The sequence below is a fragment of the Lontra canadensis genome, unplaced genomic scaffold (assembly GCF_010015895.1).
Source record: "Lontra canadensis isolate GAN:19392208 unplaced genomic scaffold, GSC_riverotter_1.0 scaffold99, whole genome shotgun sequence".
Taxonomy (NCBI): Eukaryota; Metazoa; Chordata; class Mammalia; order Carnivora; family Mustelidae; genus Lontra; species Lontra canadensis.
In genome coordinates this window covers 2,839,973-2,857,039 of record NW_022631093.1, presented here as the reverse complement: position 1 = coordinate 2,857,039, position 17,067 = coordinate 2,839,973, and the positions used below count along the sequence as shown (strand labels likewise).

The 17,067-nt window shown below is 53.8% G+C and overlaps 1 protein-coding gene across 2 annotated transcripts in view; it reads left to right on the top strand.

Annotated features, from left to right (window-relative positions):
• FSTL4 (follistatin like 4) overlaps positions 1 to 17,067 on the top strand; it is a 410,907-nt gene that overhangs the window by 323,270 nt on the left and 70,570 nt on the right. For both annotated transcript variants that reach the window (XM_032837649.1, XM_032837647.1), the window contains exon 7: positions 15,842 to 16,008. In XM_032837649.1, the coding sequence (XP_032693540.1) occupies positions 15,842 to 16,008 (167 nt within the window). The remainder of the gene's footprint in view (positions 1 to 15,841; positions 16,009 to 17,067) is intronic.

Below are 17,067 nucleotides of genomic sequence, written 5' to 3'. Positions count from 1 at the left end.
ATGTCCCCACTTCTGCCCTTCCCAAGATCCCTGCAGATGCGGGTTCTGGCACAGAAAAGTGGAGTAAGACCAGAAACAGCCAGGACCAAGACCCACTGTCAGCTCCTTGGCAGGAATTAGTTTTTCCAAACCCTCTGCTTCCTGATGGGCCAAAGGGGAGGAAGGAGGCGAGGCTGTACAGGGCCATCTTGGTGCAGATGAGGTCGCCGTGGGCAGCAAGGACAGTGCCACAGGATGCTCCAGGCGGCCAGACGTCAGTATGAAGCAGGATACCTGAAGAATTAAACTGGGGCTTCTGGGAATGGAGAACTGGGGACAGGGCAGTGCTGGTCCTGGGGTATCTGGATGGTTTGTTTATGTGTTTGGCATAAGGGATATAGTCTCAATTCCCTAGAACCCACATGATGATTTTATGCCAAATACTTCTGCTGCCTTTGAACCTGAACCTGAACCTATGTTTACAATGCACAAAAGAGAAGCTGTGCTCAGTCTTGCACAGCTTTGGCTGCAGGTCCCCGACATGGGCCGCATCCCAGGTACAGACTAAACACGTCTGCACACTGGGCTTGCAGGCCTCCTGATGTGGGAGCCATTTGTGAGCACGCTGACTTCTGTTGTACATGTCCCCTGCCTCAGCCGGGGGCGCAGGGACCCCCGCAGTGGCTCTAGTCTGCACGAAACTGTTCAGTTGTGACCATAAAGTCATTCTGTGGCACAACCACAATCAAAACACAAGTGAGATCGAGATCAAGGGGGCTGTCTGGTTGCTAGAAACAGTCATGCAGGTGCCCAGACCCAGGAGCGTCTCCTGCCCACCCCCACACCTCCCCCAACCCATCAACCCTACCCCCCCCGACCTGGCAGGAGGGCCCTGTAGGAAGGTGCAGAGGTGTCGTGTTTAACTCTTAAGTTGCTTTTCTCAAACTTAGCTGCTTGAGGACAAGATCTAGATTTGTTTCTTGAATTTATCACTGCTCCCCTCTCTCTCCAACCACAGTGCATTGAAACAGGGTAGCAGGAGGTCAAAGACAGTGTGCTCAACTGCAGGGTGCTGGTCTTGCCACCATCACTCTCTGGGCCTCCATTTTCCTGTCCTGTACACAGGGTTAGCCCTGCCTGTGGCACGCGATCCAGGACAGCCAGGCCCACAGAAATGCTGGGCAGCCTGCCTGCCCCGCCAACAGCCAGCCTCGGAGTCCCCGGGAAGTCGGGGAATGGCTCCCCCGCATTTGGACTGCAGGCCAGCTCTCCAGTATCAACCCACCAAACGATGCTTTTATCGAGATATAGAAGGCAGTTTTTTAACCTTCAGTTTCTTTGCTCTCCTTGTGATTCCTTGTTGGTACTTCTCTGTTTTTGAGGGTGTACATGCGAGGCCCGAGCTGCCTCTGAGGCACTCAGACAGGTCCCTCCTGTGGGTCCAGGCCAGTCCCACACCCATTCACCCCCAGAGGCCAGACATGTCATTAAAGCCTAGAGGTTTTCTCCAGATTTTCCGACAGTTTGAGTTGCCATGCAAGCAGACATATTTGCATAGGCCGAGCTGCCCCACGAGGGGCCGCCAACGGGGCCGGTGACAGTGGGAATGTGGGAAAGCAGGACTCGAGGGGAGAAGGGGAAGGAGTTCCTTTTGGCTGGAGCTCTGGGGGAGCTGTGGGAGAGAAGGTTGGAAGGGTGGGGGCATCGGGCCAAGCAGGTGGGGGAACAAAAGGCCTGCACAGGGGCTGCCCGTGGACACCTTCCCAGGGAAGAGGCTGCTGCTTCCCCGAATCATGAGGTCCTGCCCAGAAGTCATCTCGAAGGAGGCAAAGAGGAAGCGGGGGTTTCCGAGGAGTACAGGGGCAGTTTGGCTGCGATCGTGAAGATAAGGAGAGGTGGATGAGATTTGGGCTCGTTCATCCCTAAAATGGACCGTTCACTCAGGGAGCCTGCAACCCCGGCGCGTGCCCGGCAAGGCAGGCCCCATGTCGGGTGCAGCGAGAAGCAATTTGCCGTGGGTCAAGATGTGGAGATTTCCAAACTGACAGATGGCGGAGGAGTCTTTGGAGGGGAAACGAGAGGCATTTTTCTTACCAAGCTCTGTCCTTGGACAAAGCATATATTATAGGGTTCTCTCTGAAAGATAATTTAAAGAACCTACCCAAGACAAAGAGAGAGATAAATACCCCATACAAGGAAAAGAGATTTCTCACATCCCGATATTTGGGTGCCATGCATCTTGCCTGACACAGGGAAGATTCCAGCAAAGGCAAATGAGTTGGTGTCTGTGTCACAATGATGATCATAATAGACATTCTTTGGCGGTGTCCCCCTCCCCAGTAACACACCTGCATCCAGACCCCACCGCCGCGGAGAGCAGCAGGTGGATCCAAGGCTGGTGTTGGCAGGAAAGCACAGCAGCTGAGACCCTGGGTAAACTTTGTCCCTGTCAGGGCAGGGTGAGGGAGGAAGGGCTTCCCTGAAAACCATGGTATAACCCCCCAGATGTGGGTGAGTCCAGATAGGGCTGCATCCTCATGGGCCCTGCCCTTCTAGGAAAGGCCAGTGGCAGAATGGGCACCGTCAACAGGTAAAGGATAAGTGTTTGAAGGCGGTGCAAGTCCCCTCATCACTGCTAATCATGGTTATTATTGTACACCCAACTTGTGGTAGTGCCACTCTTAGCATATGGGATCAGACAATTCTTTGTGGTGGAGACTGTTCTGGGCATTGTAGGATGTTCAGTAGTATCCCTAGCTTGTAACCACTAGATGCCTTCAAGAAAGTACCCTGTCCCTCAGTCGTTACAACTGAAAATACCTCAGCATTACCAAATGTCCTGGCGTGGGGGGAGGGAAGTTGGCAAAATCACCCTCAGGTGAAAACAACTAACCTTCACTCATCCTTCTGCTGTGAGGGGCACTTCCCCTCGTCTCCATCTGCACCCAACTTCTTTCAGAAGCACAAAGTCTCTGCCTTGTCAGGAGCCGGGCCTCCACTTATTCTCTGGGGCTCACCGCTCTCACCCACTCAGAGGCTTTGCCTCTAAAAGCCCCCTTCTCCCTTCTGCATCATGAAGCTCTCCCTCTCCATTTGTTCATTCCCCTGGGTTCGCAAACACAACACCGTGAAAAAATCTTTCCCTGACCTTCCACCCACCACCCATTTCTCTGCTCCCCTTCATGACAGAACTCTTGTAAAGAGCTCCTGTCAACCTGTTCTCTCTCAGTCGATCCAAAGATGACTTCACTCCCCAGTACTAATGAAACATTAGAGATTCCCAGCATCCAGGTCCCAGAGACCCTTCTGTTAGCAAAGCCCTGGATCATACATCAGTCATGGTCTGACCAGAGCTCCTAGAAGCACTGGACTCAGGGAAGCCACAGCGTCCCTCAGAGGCTCCCGCTCAGGCTCTGGGTGACTTCTACTCATTCTCTTCCTCTAAACTTTGGTGGGTCCCAGGCCTCACCTTTCAGGCCCCTTCCCTCTCATCAGACAGTCCCTAGTGACCTCCCTTGGTCTCCTGGGTTTTTTGTTTTAAGATTTTATTTATTTATTTGTTTGTTTATTCATTTGAGAGAGAGCATAAGCCAGGGGAGAGGCAGAGGCAGAGGGAGAAACAGGCTCCCCGTTGAGCTGGGAGCCTGACATAGGGCTCAATCTCAAGACCCCAGGATCATGACCTGAGCCAAAGGCAGACATTTCACCAACTGAACCACCCAGGTGCCCTGTCCCATAGTTTTAAATATCATTTAGACATTGATGGATTCCAACATCATATCCCTGGATGGACGGCTCTTCTGAGCCCCAGATTCATTTAACCAACTCCCTACCCCTCCACCAACCACCATAAAAGAAAACCTGGATTTTACCTAAAATGTCTGTTCTTTCTCTCTCAGCCTATCAGCAAATGAAACCAATGCCCAGTTTTTCAGGCCAAAATCCCAGTATTCACCCTTGATCTGTCCCTTTCCCTCAATCTCTCCCACCCCAACCCTCCAATCCAGCAGCAAGTCTGGCCCTGCCTCCAACAGGTGTCCCAAATCCATCTGCCTCTCAGCACCTCTGCAGTCACTGCTGTGGCCCACGCCACTAACCCCTGGGACATAGGCTCCTAGCTGATCTCCCGGCTTCCTCTGCTGCTCGTTCTATCCACTCCCCAGCCCTTCCTGAGCTGGCCCACCTGCTGCCCCAGCCCCGTGCCTCCCCGAGCCAGTCATGGTGGTTCTGGTCAGTGGTTGCTCTAGGGGTGAGCACCAGACTCGAAGCTGATCGATGCAGCTGGAGAGAAGTCAGCAGGGGGCTTCCTTCTTCTCACTGTTTACCCGCCAGGAGGAGGCCCATTCCCCGCCCCCCGCCCCGGCCCTGCCATCGTACGAGGCAGTCGATGCCCAGAGCTGTCCAGTATGGCAGCACACTGAGGACGGGAGACAGAGGGAAGAGAGCCTGAGGGTTCGATGACCTCTGGCACCATGGGATGAACCTACCCCAGAAACTCCCACCAGGGCCTCCCCCTTAGGGAAATGACAGCTTTTCCTTACTAGTCAGCCTGTTTCCAGTCAGGGTTAACAGAGGGAAAGATGTCTCAATGGATGCACAGATTGTCTTTAAAAGCGTAAATAAATCAGACCAGTATAGACTCCTGCTTAAAATTCTCCAAGGGCCTCTCACATAAAAAAACCCCAAGTCCCTGACATCGCTGAGAGGCCCTGCCCGCCTGGCCCCTGACCACGTGCCTTCAGCTTCACCTCTGACCCCTGCCCCCAGAGGTCTCCTCTCTCCCTGCTGTCCATGCCCTGCCTGTGCCCATAGTATCAGCAGCTGGGGAGGGACGGGCTCCTCCAAATTCCAGCCCCAACCCCCTGCTGCCAAGGCCCAAACCAGGTGACCAGAGGCCAACTCCCCGAACTGACCTCCTCTCCTTCCAACAGAGAGGTTGAGCAGGACTCCCCACCACATTAATACTCAGTGACCAAAGCCATGGCTGCTTCTCAGGTGGACCCCAAGACCAGAACCCAGGGGGCTTCCCTGGGGGAAGGCAGAGGGACAGAGTCTGAACACAGCACACCGTGGACCAGGAAGTGGTGGGCCCAGGTCCTCGGGAGGCCTGCTCGTCAGGGACAGAGGCTGTGAGCATTGCTTCCTTTAAAGAGAGAAGCTGCCAGGAGCCCCATGGGCCCTGGGGATGGCCGAGCCCTCGGTGGGGCTCAGCAACCCCCACTCAGGAGTTCATCAGAGGCAAGGCACGCTCAGGAAATTGGAATTGAAATAAAACAAATACATTGATGAAAGCTATTCTCCAAAATGTTTTGCTGATGCCTGTTTACAAAATGCAGTCATGACTTAGTGTTCTCAGGAGACTGGATAATTAAGCAGAAAACAAGCTATACTTAGCAATGCTCTTGCCAGGCCCCGGGGCTCCCCCCTGTCGCACGTGTGAAGCTGGGTCCCGGCTCCAAGAGGCCGAGAGGCCATGGCCTGCACTGCAGGGCGGAGTGGGGTGAGGTGTGCATCAGGGATAGTCCCCCCATCTGGCTTCTGCTGCTCAGGCTGCCTGCTGGCCTCTCCCCAGTCCGGAGGGACATGGGGAGAGCAGCCTGGACAATGGAGAATTGCATCTGCCCCTCTTCTTGGGCTGAGGTTTTTTAGTAACAGGAATGCTATAGTTTAGAAGTCCTCTTGAGCCTTGTTCATGGAAGAGTCCAAGAATATGATCATAATCTACTTTCCAGACTGAGGGCCTGAGGATGGCACATCGAGGCTCCCAACCTGCCCATCTCAGGACCTGTCACTGTATTATTATGCAAGAGGTCAAGCAGGGAGCATGGGAGGGAGTCACTCCTGACACCCCTTTTATGGGGCTCCTCATCCCAGCTGCTTAGAAGTCCCACCCCTTCTGCTTCTCCTTCCCCACAGTTCCAGCCTAACTCTCCCTGCAGGATAGCCCCAGCCTCCCACACAGTGTCCCTGCGTCCTCTCCTCTCCCCCAGCAGACCGTCATTCACACAATGGCCCGAGTGATCCTTCTAGCCTGCAAATCAGATCACGTCCCTCCTTGACTTAAAATCTTCCAATTACTTTCCATTGCCTTAAATTAATATCGTCAAGTCTTCCATTAAGAAGCAGTGGCGTGTACTGCCTGGATGTGTAGCCCATCTCTGACCACGTGTGTGCCTACACACCTGCATCGTTCCCTGTGCTTCAGACACACTGGCCTTCTTCAGTTCCCAGAGGGCGGTAAGCCCCCATCCTACCTCAGGGCCTTTGCACAAGCTCTTTCTCTAACGAGAATGCCCTTTCTCCTATTCTTGGCCTCCCTGGTTTCTCCTCTTAGGGATCTCCACTGAAATATCTCCTGCTCAGAGAGGCTTCCACCGCCACCCCAACTTGTGTCTTATTAGGCCTCCCTGCTCTTCTCTCTCTTGGCATCTTGCTCTTCCCCTGCACAGTGTGTATTATCCTGGGTCCTTTATTTACACATTCTCTCCCAACCTACCCTGAGACACTCCCTGCCCCCCACTGCCCCCCCTTCTGCAGGGAATTTGGATGTTACCTAATGATGAAAGCAATAGAAACATCTTTGGAATAAGAGAGTGGGCTTCCTGGACAGGAGGTATTTGGAGGATTAGAACAGAAGTCAGATCTCCTCTTGTCAGAGGATTCTAAGGGTTCCTGACCTTCATGACTTAGCCTCTCAGAGGTCTGTTCCATATCTTATTACACTTTCTTCTGTGGAAATACATTAACTTGAATTTCTTTGTCTCCTAAAAGGGTATATTAGGTAATCAACACCAAATGCTGTAGAGACCCAAAATCTCATAGCACGATGGAGTAAAGACTAATTCGTTATCCTCACCGGGTCCGATGGGCTCAGGCAGCAACAAGGAGGCTGTGTCCTTTGCTCCCACAAAATGCATGACCATACAGTCTCCACAAGGGGAAACAAGAGGGTGTACGTAGTGACTACATGAGTCAGAGCTCTCCAGACAACCAGAACCAATACGAGGCAAGGATGGATGGATGGATGGATGGATGGATGGATGGATGGAGTGAATATTTAAAGGAATTGGCTCCCATCATTGTGGAGGCTAAGGTCCCAGAATCTGCAGTTAGCAAGCTGGAAACCCAAGAGAGCCAATGTTGTGAGTTCTAGGCTGAAAGCCAACACTTGAGACCCAGGAAGAGAAGATGTCTGATTTCAAGTCCAAAGGTAGGAAAGGACCCATGTTCCATCCGGAAGGCAGGCAGGGAGGAGGAGCCCAAAATACTAAGAACACTCAGAATACTAAGTATGAATGCTAGCAATAGTATACTAATACTAAGAATACTCAGCCTGCTTGTTCTACCCAGGTCTTCTGTGGATTGAATGAGGCCCATGGACATTGGGAAGGGCAATCTGCTTTAGTCTGTCAACTGATTCACATGTTGATTTCCTCCAGAAACAGTCTCACAGACATACCCAGAAGAATGTCTGACCAACTATCCCTACATCCCACGGCCCCGTCGTGTGATAAAATTACCTGTCGCAGTGATGTGGAGGTTGTGTGGTCAAGCATGTTCATCCCTCCAGTTAGAACCAGTCCCATGACTCCACCCTGGTTCCAAGAGAGTCTAGGAAGTCATCTTCATGAGTGCTTAGGAATTGGAAAATGAACCAGCATCTGGGAAAACATAGTATGACCCCCTCTTGCTTGCCTAGGTCAAAGCCGTGTGCTCATCTGCACCAAAAGCTTATCCAGGAGATTCTGGGTCCAGCCCCTGACATCTGTATGAATTCTTGCAAATTCTGAGTAACTAGTGTATAATTGTATAAGGTAATATATTATTTTCTTTTCCCTAAACCTACCAAGGGAATAGGCAGTAAAAACACTCCTTTTGCAAATACCGTGAGCAGAAGTGTTTCCGTCATCTTCGGGACTAGGCTTGGCAAGGCTCAGGAGGTGCACGGACTGGCCAGCCTGCCCGAGACCTCGCCAAGCACAGACCCCAGCCAGGAAGGGAGAGCTGGCCGCCAGGCACCCAGCTGACTAGGTGACCCTGGGCTCTCCACCCCCGCACAGACCCCATGCTTCCGACTGCTGTCTCTGCTGTGTGCCACACCCATGGCACCCGAGGGCACCTAGGCCAATGACGTCACAACTCTCGGGCACTGAGCTCAGCTCTGACTTCCTGCTCCCTCTACCACAGTCCCACTGTGGGTTAGTTTTCCCAAAGCTAGAAGGGTTTAGTGGCCAGAAGATGCAAAACAGAACTGTGGAGGGGCACTTGGGTGGCTCAGTCATTAAGCACCTGCCTTCTGCTCAGGTCATGATCCCAGAGTCCTGGGATCAAGCCCCGCATCAGGCTCCCTGCTCAGAAGGAAGCCTGCTTCTCCTTCTCCCACACCCCCCACCCCAGTGCTTGTGTTCCCTCTCTTGCTGTGTCTCTGTCAAGTAAATAAATAAAATCTTTAAAAAAAAAAAACAGAGCCGTGGAGCTCAGAAGAAGCCGAGCTAACCTGCCCCTGCACAAGGCCCTCCTACAAACCAGGAGAAGGCCTCATGACACAGGGGCTCCGTGGGAGTGAGACAGGGGTCTGTCTGCTACATCCACCTCTGCAGGGCCCAGCCCTGGGCCCACAGGAAGGACTCTACCAAGAGAGAGCAGTCAGGCTCTGCAGGCGCCAAGGGCTCCCCACGGGGGTCCACGGACACGCTTTAGGTGCCTCTTCTCCCCATCCCACATCTGACTCTTGGCCTCCCTACCAAACCACAAGCTCCAGGTTAACAGTACGTGGGCCTGTTCTGCTTGCCAGTACATCCCCACTGTATCATGGCACATAGTAGGTGCTCAATAAGCAATCGTCAACTGAGCACTACCCATTAATGGTGCACTTGCTTAAAACTAGTTATCAAGTCCCTCCTTTGTGCCAGGAATTGTATTAGCTGCTGAGGATCCAAAAGAGATCCTACAGATATGGTCTCTGTCTGCAGCTTTCAAAGGTGTTTGTTGACACTGAAGAGCAGAGCTTAATAACTAAACTGTAAAAAAATGGTTGCAGCAACACCAAGCAACATAAGTCCATTGAAAAAGTAAATTACCCACAGATCTGCAGGTAATTAACAAGTTTATTGCTCTCCCCAAAATGAAGCAAGCAAGAGGGAATAGGACAATGACAGGAAAATTGAATCAGATTATGCCTAGAGAAACGGGAAATTTTGGACACATGCAAGGCTGGCTGGAACAGAGACACCTGTGCAGGCCAGATGTGCCCTAGTGCTTGAAACATGCATGTCAGGATGAAAGGGTCCTAAGACAATCTGTCCCTATCCCCACAGCCACCAAGGGTCTGTAGATGTATGCAAAGAGCTCCGAGTGGCAGGCTCTGGCGGAGGGGGTCACAGGAGGCATGAAGCACCCCCCACCACCCCATCAAACACCTTCCGGCAGGGCACGCCAAACCAGCCCCACCCTGGAAGGGCCAGGTGAAGATACAGGGTCCAGGAGATGTGAGAGGTTGACTGTCCCTTACATGGTCAGGAGACATGGGGCACACACCCTCCACCTTTGTTTCTGTCCCACTCACCAACTTCATAGTGTGATCCTGGTCTCAGGAATGAGACCAGATCAGTAGAGTTTGTCAAACAGGTGCCACAGCTCCTGGGGTTGGGTGGGTTGGGAGCCTTACAAGCTTACCTTACAAGCACAGTATGAGAACAGGCTGCAGCTACAGAGATGGGGCTAAGCGCCCAGCCCAGGGTGTCTCCAGATTGTCCTAATTTCCAAGCTGGCTCCTGAACCTGACTTTAGCCTTGGAGGCTCGGTCCGACTTACTGATGTGTGGGCAAGCTGATTGAGCTTTTGACAGAGTCTTTCTACCAAGAGCATCGTTTGAAAAATGGCAAGTGTCCAGGTAGGCATGTGTTCCATTAGTGCATTTCTAACATAAGAAAACTAACACGAACTTGACAATAATTCGAGAAATTTAATTTCTCTTGCTGTGAAGCACCAGAATCCTGCATGAGAGGCTGCTGATGGTTTTATAAGTGTCTCATCGAGTTCAAGTCAGTGTGAGAAATAGCGCCAGAGATTAAGGAAAAGCTGTAATAGGAACTAAAACCCAATTCTCTCAAGACTGAAATGTTATGGCCACGTGCTTTTCGGGAAGGGTGTTAGTCTTTGTCTGGTGGGTGCATTGATCCCCTGAGACCTCCTCTTCCCTGCAGGCTCCCAGGAGCAGGGAGAGCATGGGTGCAGGGAGGAAGCTGAGGTCTGGCATTGGCAACACCAGTGTCTGGAAAGCAAAGGTGTTTTACTGCTCTCGGCAGAAGGGCCAAGAGAACGAGGCAGGGGTCTCCTGGGAGACTGCTGTCAGCCAGACTTGGCCTACAGCCCACATGCTGTGTGCCAGGCACTGTGCTAGGCACCAAAGACCCACACACGAACACGCAGGCTAGGGAGAACACTAGTCTCTGTCTTGGGCTAGCCCAGCCTGGCTGATGTGGACAATAGTTTCAATGTGACCTGTGCCTCTTGGCCCCAGGGGAAACAAGGGGACGCCCACGGATATCAGAAGGCCTGGCTTATAGGGAGAGAGATGTCCCAAGCTGTGAGGAGCCCCCAGCTCCCTTGCTCTCCTCTGATCTCATACCAGGCAGCCCCTCCAGTGCTAGTTCTTACAGCTGGGGCCTCATCTCTCTGTGGCACCTCTGCCCGGCTGTGGCAGAGAAGCTCCTGCTGGGCCCCTGGGCCCCACCACCCAGCCCTCCCTCCCTGCTCCACGTGCTGTGGGCACGGGGCAGACCTTGTTGCATGGTTCACAACAAGCCTCGACAACCCTCCCAGGGCAGCCCGCAGGGCCACAGATGGTGGGACACCATGGGAGCCACAGAGCCATAGCCAGCAGCAGAAGGCCTTGGTGGTTCTGGGGGTCTTCCCCCTCACAGCAGTCCTGGCCCCACAGAGCAGAGCACAGGTATCAGTAGATCTGAGTCTCCTGCTGGGCACTTGTGCCTGGGGAAGGGGTGGAAACTCCTGCCAGGGCCGTCCCCACACACGGCAGGCTGCCTGGCCCTCCTCTCGTGCCCAGCCCAGGGTGAGGAGTCCCCCGTGCTAGGCCACGGCCCCACCACCAACCCAAGCTCCCAAGAGAAGGGCAACCAGGGGGATGGGCCTCAGGAGCCTAAATCAGCTTTCACGTCTGCCAGTTCTTGCTTCCTTCACAGTATGGCTCCACTTCCCTTTCCTTCGTCCCCGTGTCCCACGGCAGGCCTTCCAGGCGTGACTAGGAAGGAGCAGAGGGAAGAGAAGGACCTCTCTGAGTCTCTGGAGCAGTTGTAGGGTTTCAGTCCACCCAACACACCCTTTCTGTCGGGACATGTATCCCCACCTCCACTCACCTGGCACCGGGCCCTGGGGTGGCTACGAGTCCCAGGCGGCAAGTGTGGGTCAGTCCTCCCCCAGCCCCAGGGATGGCTTCGTGGTAGGACACAGGAGGTATGTGTGAAGGTCACAGTTCTGTCCTATGCTTGTTTCCTGGATTCTCAGGGAAGATCGGGTTCCCTTCTCTGGGGTCCCATGCACAGGGCTAGTGTGAGCGAGGGGCCATCTTGCAGCCCAGTAGAGCATGCCTTGTGGAGTCCCCCCTCGTCTACAACCTCCTCCACCCTCCTTAGATTTCCTGGTTATGAGAACTTAGACCACCCTCCTTTTTTTAGCCCACCCTTAAGGGGGTCCAGTATTTCTGCATTTCTGTTGCATAAGCCTGAAAAGGTCCTGTCAAATTCAGCAGGACACTGTCTTTCGATCTTCAACAGATATCTAAGTGTCCCCTTATGTTCAAACTTCAAGATTCCAGACACCCTCCCTGAGGTCATCTCGAGGGGCTGAGCGAGTGAGAGTCTGAGGATAGACGAATAGGATGGGGGTTGGTGGGTGCCACAGGAAGTACTGCAGGAGGTCGGGTAGTGGGGGGGTGGGCAGTGGGGACTGTTCTGCATTCTGCGGGTGACAGGAGCTGTGGGTGGCTTTTGTGCAGGGCTCTAACATCCCTGGTGCTCACAGGAATGGGAGCAGACTGGGGGTAAGCACACAGGAGGCTGTTGGTGTCTGGGGTGGAGAGCAAGGATTCTGGGGGTATCCTGAGGGAAGCCCCTATGGGCTTGGCCGCTGCTGCTGCTGCCAGTTGAGGCATCACGGGTGCCACTGTGGGTAAGTGGGCAAAGAGCAGAGGCAGGTGGCCCTGGGTGGCGAGGAAAGGGGCACCTAGTCAGCACCTCTCAGGACTGAAGAGGGCCTGCAGGATTGTCCACTTAGAAACACATCCTTAGAGTTCCGGAGCCCAAAGCAAGGTCGGTCCCCAGAGCCGTCCTCACGCGATCTCTCGTTTTACTGATGTCCAAACCAAGTCCAAGCGGCAGGAAGGGACCTGCCAAAGGCCACTTGGTACGTCACCAGCAGAGCCAGGCCTAGATGGAGGTCAGATGTCCAGAGCCACAGTCCAGAGTCTGCCTCGCTCGCTCCAGCTCCAGCCCATGGTGCCATCTCGTTTTTCACTCCAGGAAGTGACCGTGGGAGGCCACTTAGCAGGGAAGGGGGGCCCGTCTGGGGAAGGTGTGCTGAACAGTAAATAACTGGGAGTAAGGGCAGAAGGAGAGCTTTGGTTGCCGTAAATCTCTTCAGAATTTTTAAACCAGTCAGGGAATATTGACATGCATTAAATCCAATAAAACATTCATTTAATTAAACTTTAAGTGATCCAAATATTTGCTGTTTGGTTAATATCTGTGTAGCTGGCGGGAGCAGAATTATGATGGTTCTGTCAGTATTCACGCGTTCTAATTTTGCATGAGACTTTCCTACGTGCAAAGTGCACGTCTTCAGACATACAAATAAGCGCGGCAGCCCTGAGGAAGCAGGCTGGAACCTGCCGTCCCAGCAGCCCTCCCACCTGTCATTTTGCTTCTTTGTTTGGTTGTAGCCTTGTGCTAAACTGTTTGAAATACATGAACTTGGGGTTCCATGGAGGACCCTACATTGCACATAGGTCTTACATTCCAAATGAGACCCCAGCCAACCAGAATACCTCACCTTCCCATCCGTGCCCCCCCACCCCCTCACCCTCCGCTTCAATCTACCCAGACATGCCCCTACCATCTTTTAAGGCAGTGGTGGTCAGGGCTCAGGGTACCCTGAGGTGCTTGCTAAAACCAGGATGCCCACCCTGCCACCAGAGTCTTACCAGCCTGAGGTAGAAGGGCAGGAATCTGCATTTCCGTCAATTGCCCCCAAGATGGGAGATGTGATGTCAGTGGTGAGGGACCACACCTTGAGAACAGGAGCTCTGTAGCCTAGGGATGTCCTGCCTCCCCCAGGGGCTGCTGCCTGAGGGCTCAGTGGCTCTTTTCCCTTGTCCCTGGACTAGAGTTCCAACAGGCAGAGAAAATGTCCTTTCCTTTCGTGACCCACCAGACTTCTTCACAAGCCCTGCCCACTGGCGCTGGGAGGACAAAGTGCGTGAATATTCAGTCCATTGTAAAGCTTAATGGGAGCAGGTCATTCTAACAAGCCTGCATTAAGTAATGCTCTACCTAAGCAAAACACTTCATGCCTCCAGTTCCCACCCGGCATCTCCAGCTGCTCCCCAAACTGGCTTCTGACTGTGGATAAAACACACAGCGGTCCCCTGCCACCTGCGGTCCACACCACAGACTCTCAGTTACCCTGTCTTGGGTCCTCTCGGTGGAGGTCCTCCCAGGTTCTGCTCTTGATCTGAGCTGCCTCAGCATCTGATGCCCCCCACAGCTTGGCCTCCCGCAGCCCCCACCGGCACTACCACCGGGGAGAGTCCAGGGGTGTTCCCTTAGGGCCTCGGTCCTCAGGCACACAGGTACATAGCACCTCACGGGCCTGCCAGTGTGTGGCCAGGAAACTCTGGACTGCTCCACGCCACTCAGGAGCCCAGGGGCCTCTGGCTGTGTGCCAGGCTTCATGGGCTCACCCCAGGCAGGAAGCTGGAGGAGGAGTTAACTTCCTCCTAGAGCCCCTCTCGCTTCCCCTCACCTCCATGCCATCAGGCACACCCTTCTCACCTGTTCCCTCATCCCCCACAATGCCCTGGGAAAAGCAGGGGAAGAGTCCGATAAGGAAGGCGTATCCCCTCTACACTCGGGGACAGCTCTGAGTCCTAAGGGCCAGCAGAGCACAGAAGAAGCCAGATCCATGTAGCTTGTCCTCCTTTTCCCTCCCTCTATCCCCTGTGAGTCTTCAAAGCCTGGGGTTTGCAATGGAGGATGCGTGCCTTCTCTCTCCAGCCCTGACCAATAAGCCTCATGACTCAGAGGTGGGAGGGCAGCAAGCAGGCCATGATTTAAGAGGGAACCTGAAATGCATCACTTTAATGTTTGTAAAATATTATGCTGGGTGCATCGGCATCAATCACTTGGCGCTTATCTTTCCCCTGCGGCTCCTTCACGGGGAGTCACATTTTTCCTGTGCGTGAGTGTCGCCTCTCCATGGGTCTGTTGGCTCCTTTCCTTCCTTATTTCCATTTTCTCCATTTTTCATCCATCCATCCAACAAGCACTGATTAAGCACCTAGTGTATATCTTGTCCATCTTCATGTGCCTAGGGCCCGGCTGCTGACTGACTGTGGTGGGGTAAGAGCTTTGCCGCTCAGCATCTGACCTGACTACACGTGCTGCCACTTCACTTGCTCTGCAGGGCATCCCACCTGCCAGTGTTTGCATTCCGGCCCCTCCCCACCCACCACCTTCTCCTCCCCAAGTGTGCTGACAAGAGGGTGTGAGCACAGACATGCTGCCTGGTCACAGTTCACAGGGCTCCCGCCGAGTCCAGGAGGTCAGTTTCTAGCTCTGTGCCTTGCCCCACCCCTGGCAGGGCCCCCAAGTCCCAAAAGAGCAGTGAGAGTGAGGAGGACTCCCGGCATTTTTGCCAGCATCCCAGATAAGCACAGACCCTCAGAGCCAGCCAGCCAGCATCCCTCAGCTACTACCACCGCAGGCTGATGTCCCAAGTGCTCTGAGTTGTAGATGTAGGGGAGGACTAGGGAGGAGGCAGTCCCGTAACCGTCACTGAGCTAGTGACTCTCCCTCTAAGCCTGATGGCATGTCGGTATATGAACAGCCTGAGTCCAATTAATTTTCTCATAAATCCCAAAAATTTCTAAAAGCCTGTGATTGCAAGCAAATATTTTAGACGCTTCCCATTTGCCTAAAGAATAATCAGTCTTAATGCCAGTCAGCAAGTATAAAATGGCAAGGATTAATAATTTGTACAGCCTGAAGCACCCTTCAAAAAAATTAAAGGCTACAGTGCATGGTTGCTGAACAGAAATCCAAATCCAAGTTCAAAGAATCCTCAGACAGAAACAAACCTTCAAAGGTCAGCCAGTTCATTCCCCAAGCTTCAGACAGTGCAACCTTTAAATTGCCCCCAGATGGATGAGAAAGCTGTCAGCTCAGCCAGCAGACCTTGACTGCACTCAGCAAGGCCCAGACTTCATGAGTCCCAGGAGCACAGAGTGGGGCATCCGCCGCACATCTGGCCCCCCACTGGTCCCTGTGTGATGGCCCACCTTCTGGGCTCAACTCATAAATCCATAGCGCATATGGTTTCCCTACACTCGCTATGGCTCCTGACTTCTCCGACTCACAGAAATCTTTGAACATTTCCTGTAAGTTGTGGCCTGTCCCCCAGGAGGGAGTGTCCATCAGTGCATTTAGACAGCACGCCGTAATAGTTTGTAGAGAGCCTGAGAGCCCTAGGACGCCTGCCCTGCCGGGAACCTCCGTGGTTGTTTGCTTGTGAGTGGGGACTCCCGATGCTGGTGTGCACCTGAAGATTTTCTCCTTTCCCCCCGCAGAGGTGGTTCAGCTCAGCCTCGCGCCCGAGGAGAGGGTCAGCGTGGCCACAGTGACTGTGGGGCTGAGTACCGTGCTGACCTGCGCTATCCGTGGAGAGCTGCGGCCCCCCATCGTCTGGAAGCGCAACGGGCTTGCCCTCAACTTCATGACCTTGGAAGACATCAATGTAAGTCGCTGGGCTCTGACCCTGCATGCAGACCTGCCCCAGCAGAGTAACTGCGACTCTGCCATGGTGGTGGCAGAGTGAGAGGGTTTCATTTGAACGTCCTACGTTTGATGCCTTTCAAGCCTGTCGTCTGAGAGCGGGAAGTACCAGAAAATCCAAGTCCCACCGCATGCAGAGAATAGCCTGGATGTTAGCTGCACGCCCGCCAGCCAGACCCACAGTAGGGAAGGGCACGCTGCCCGGGCAGGCAGGGCGGGCCGGGTGGGAGGTCTCCGTGCAGGCTGCAGCAGCGAAAGCCAAACGGTGGGCGTGGGAGTGGAAGGTGAGGGGCTCCGACTGCATGATGGAGCCCACCGTGAGGGAGGCCCACAAGCCCACAGCAAACATGGCCGGACGGGAGGCAGTGGAGCGGGGAGGCCGTCTGGCTGGAAGAACCAAGGGAAACTGCAGAGCCCACACCTGGGGAGGATGGAGACGAGGGGCGAGAAGGAACATGGTTTCCTGTGGAGGGCAGGGGTGAACTGCCCAGCATTGGCGGGAGGGCAGGCTCCAGGTGAGGAGGTGGAAGGAAAGGCCAGAGTGGCCTGCCCTGGGGGCCTTGTCGGCTGGATGTGGGAACGTGGATCTGACATGACTGGAAGAGAGAGCAGCTGAGCACCCACAACCTGACACGACCAGCAGAAATACTTCTGTACTGGGAGGGCCCGGGCAGCCTGGGCTGGGCTCCCAGTGTCACCCCAAAACCCAGCCTCATGACTTTGAGCAATGTCTTAAAGACTACTCTTCGTAGGTATCAGAAAGGGAATGTGAGCAGTCCCTCCCTTCCATGGGGCTTGAAAAATAAAGGGAATCATTCAAGGATATGTGTGGGCCAGATTAAAGTTCATTGAGAAGACAGAGTGACATCACCGATGCAGGGCCCTGCCAGGATAGCTGATAGGTCTTAGCCACAGTAGGGGGCATCTCAGTTTCAGGCAGAAGAGGGGGCATTCCTGGTCTTCTTGGCTTAGTCAAGCAATCTGGCACAGAATGGGATGCTTGGCTCTGAGAAGGAAGACC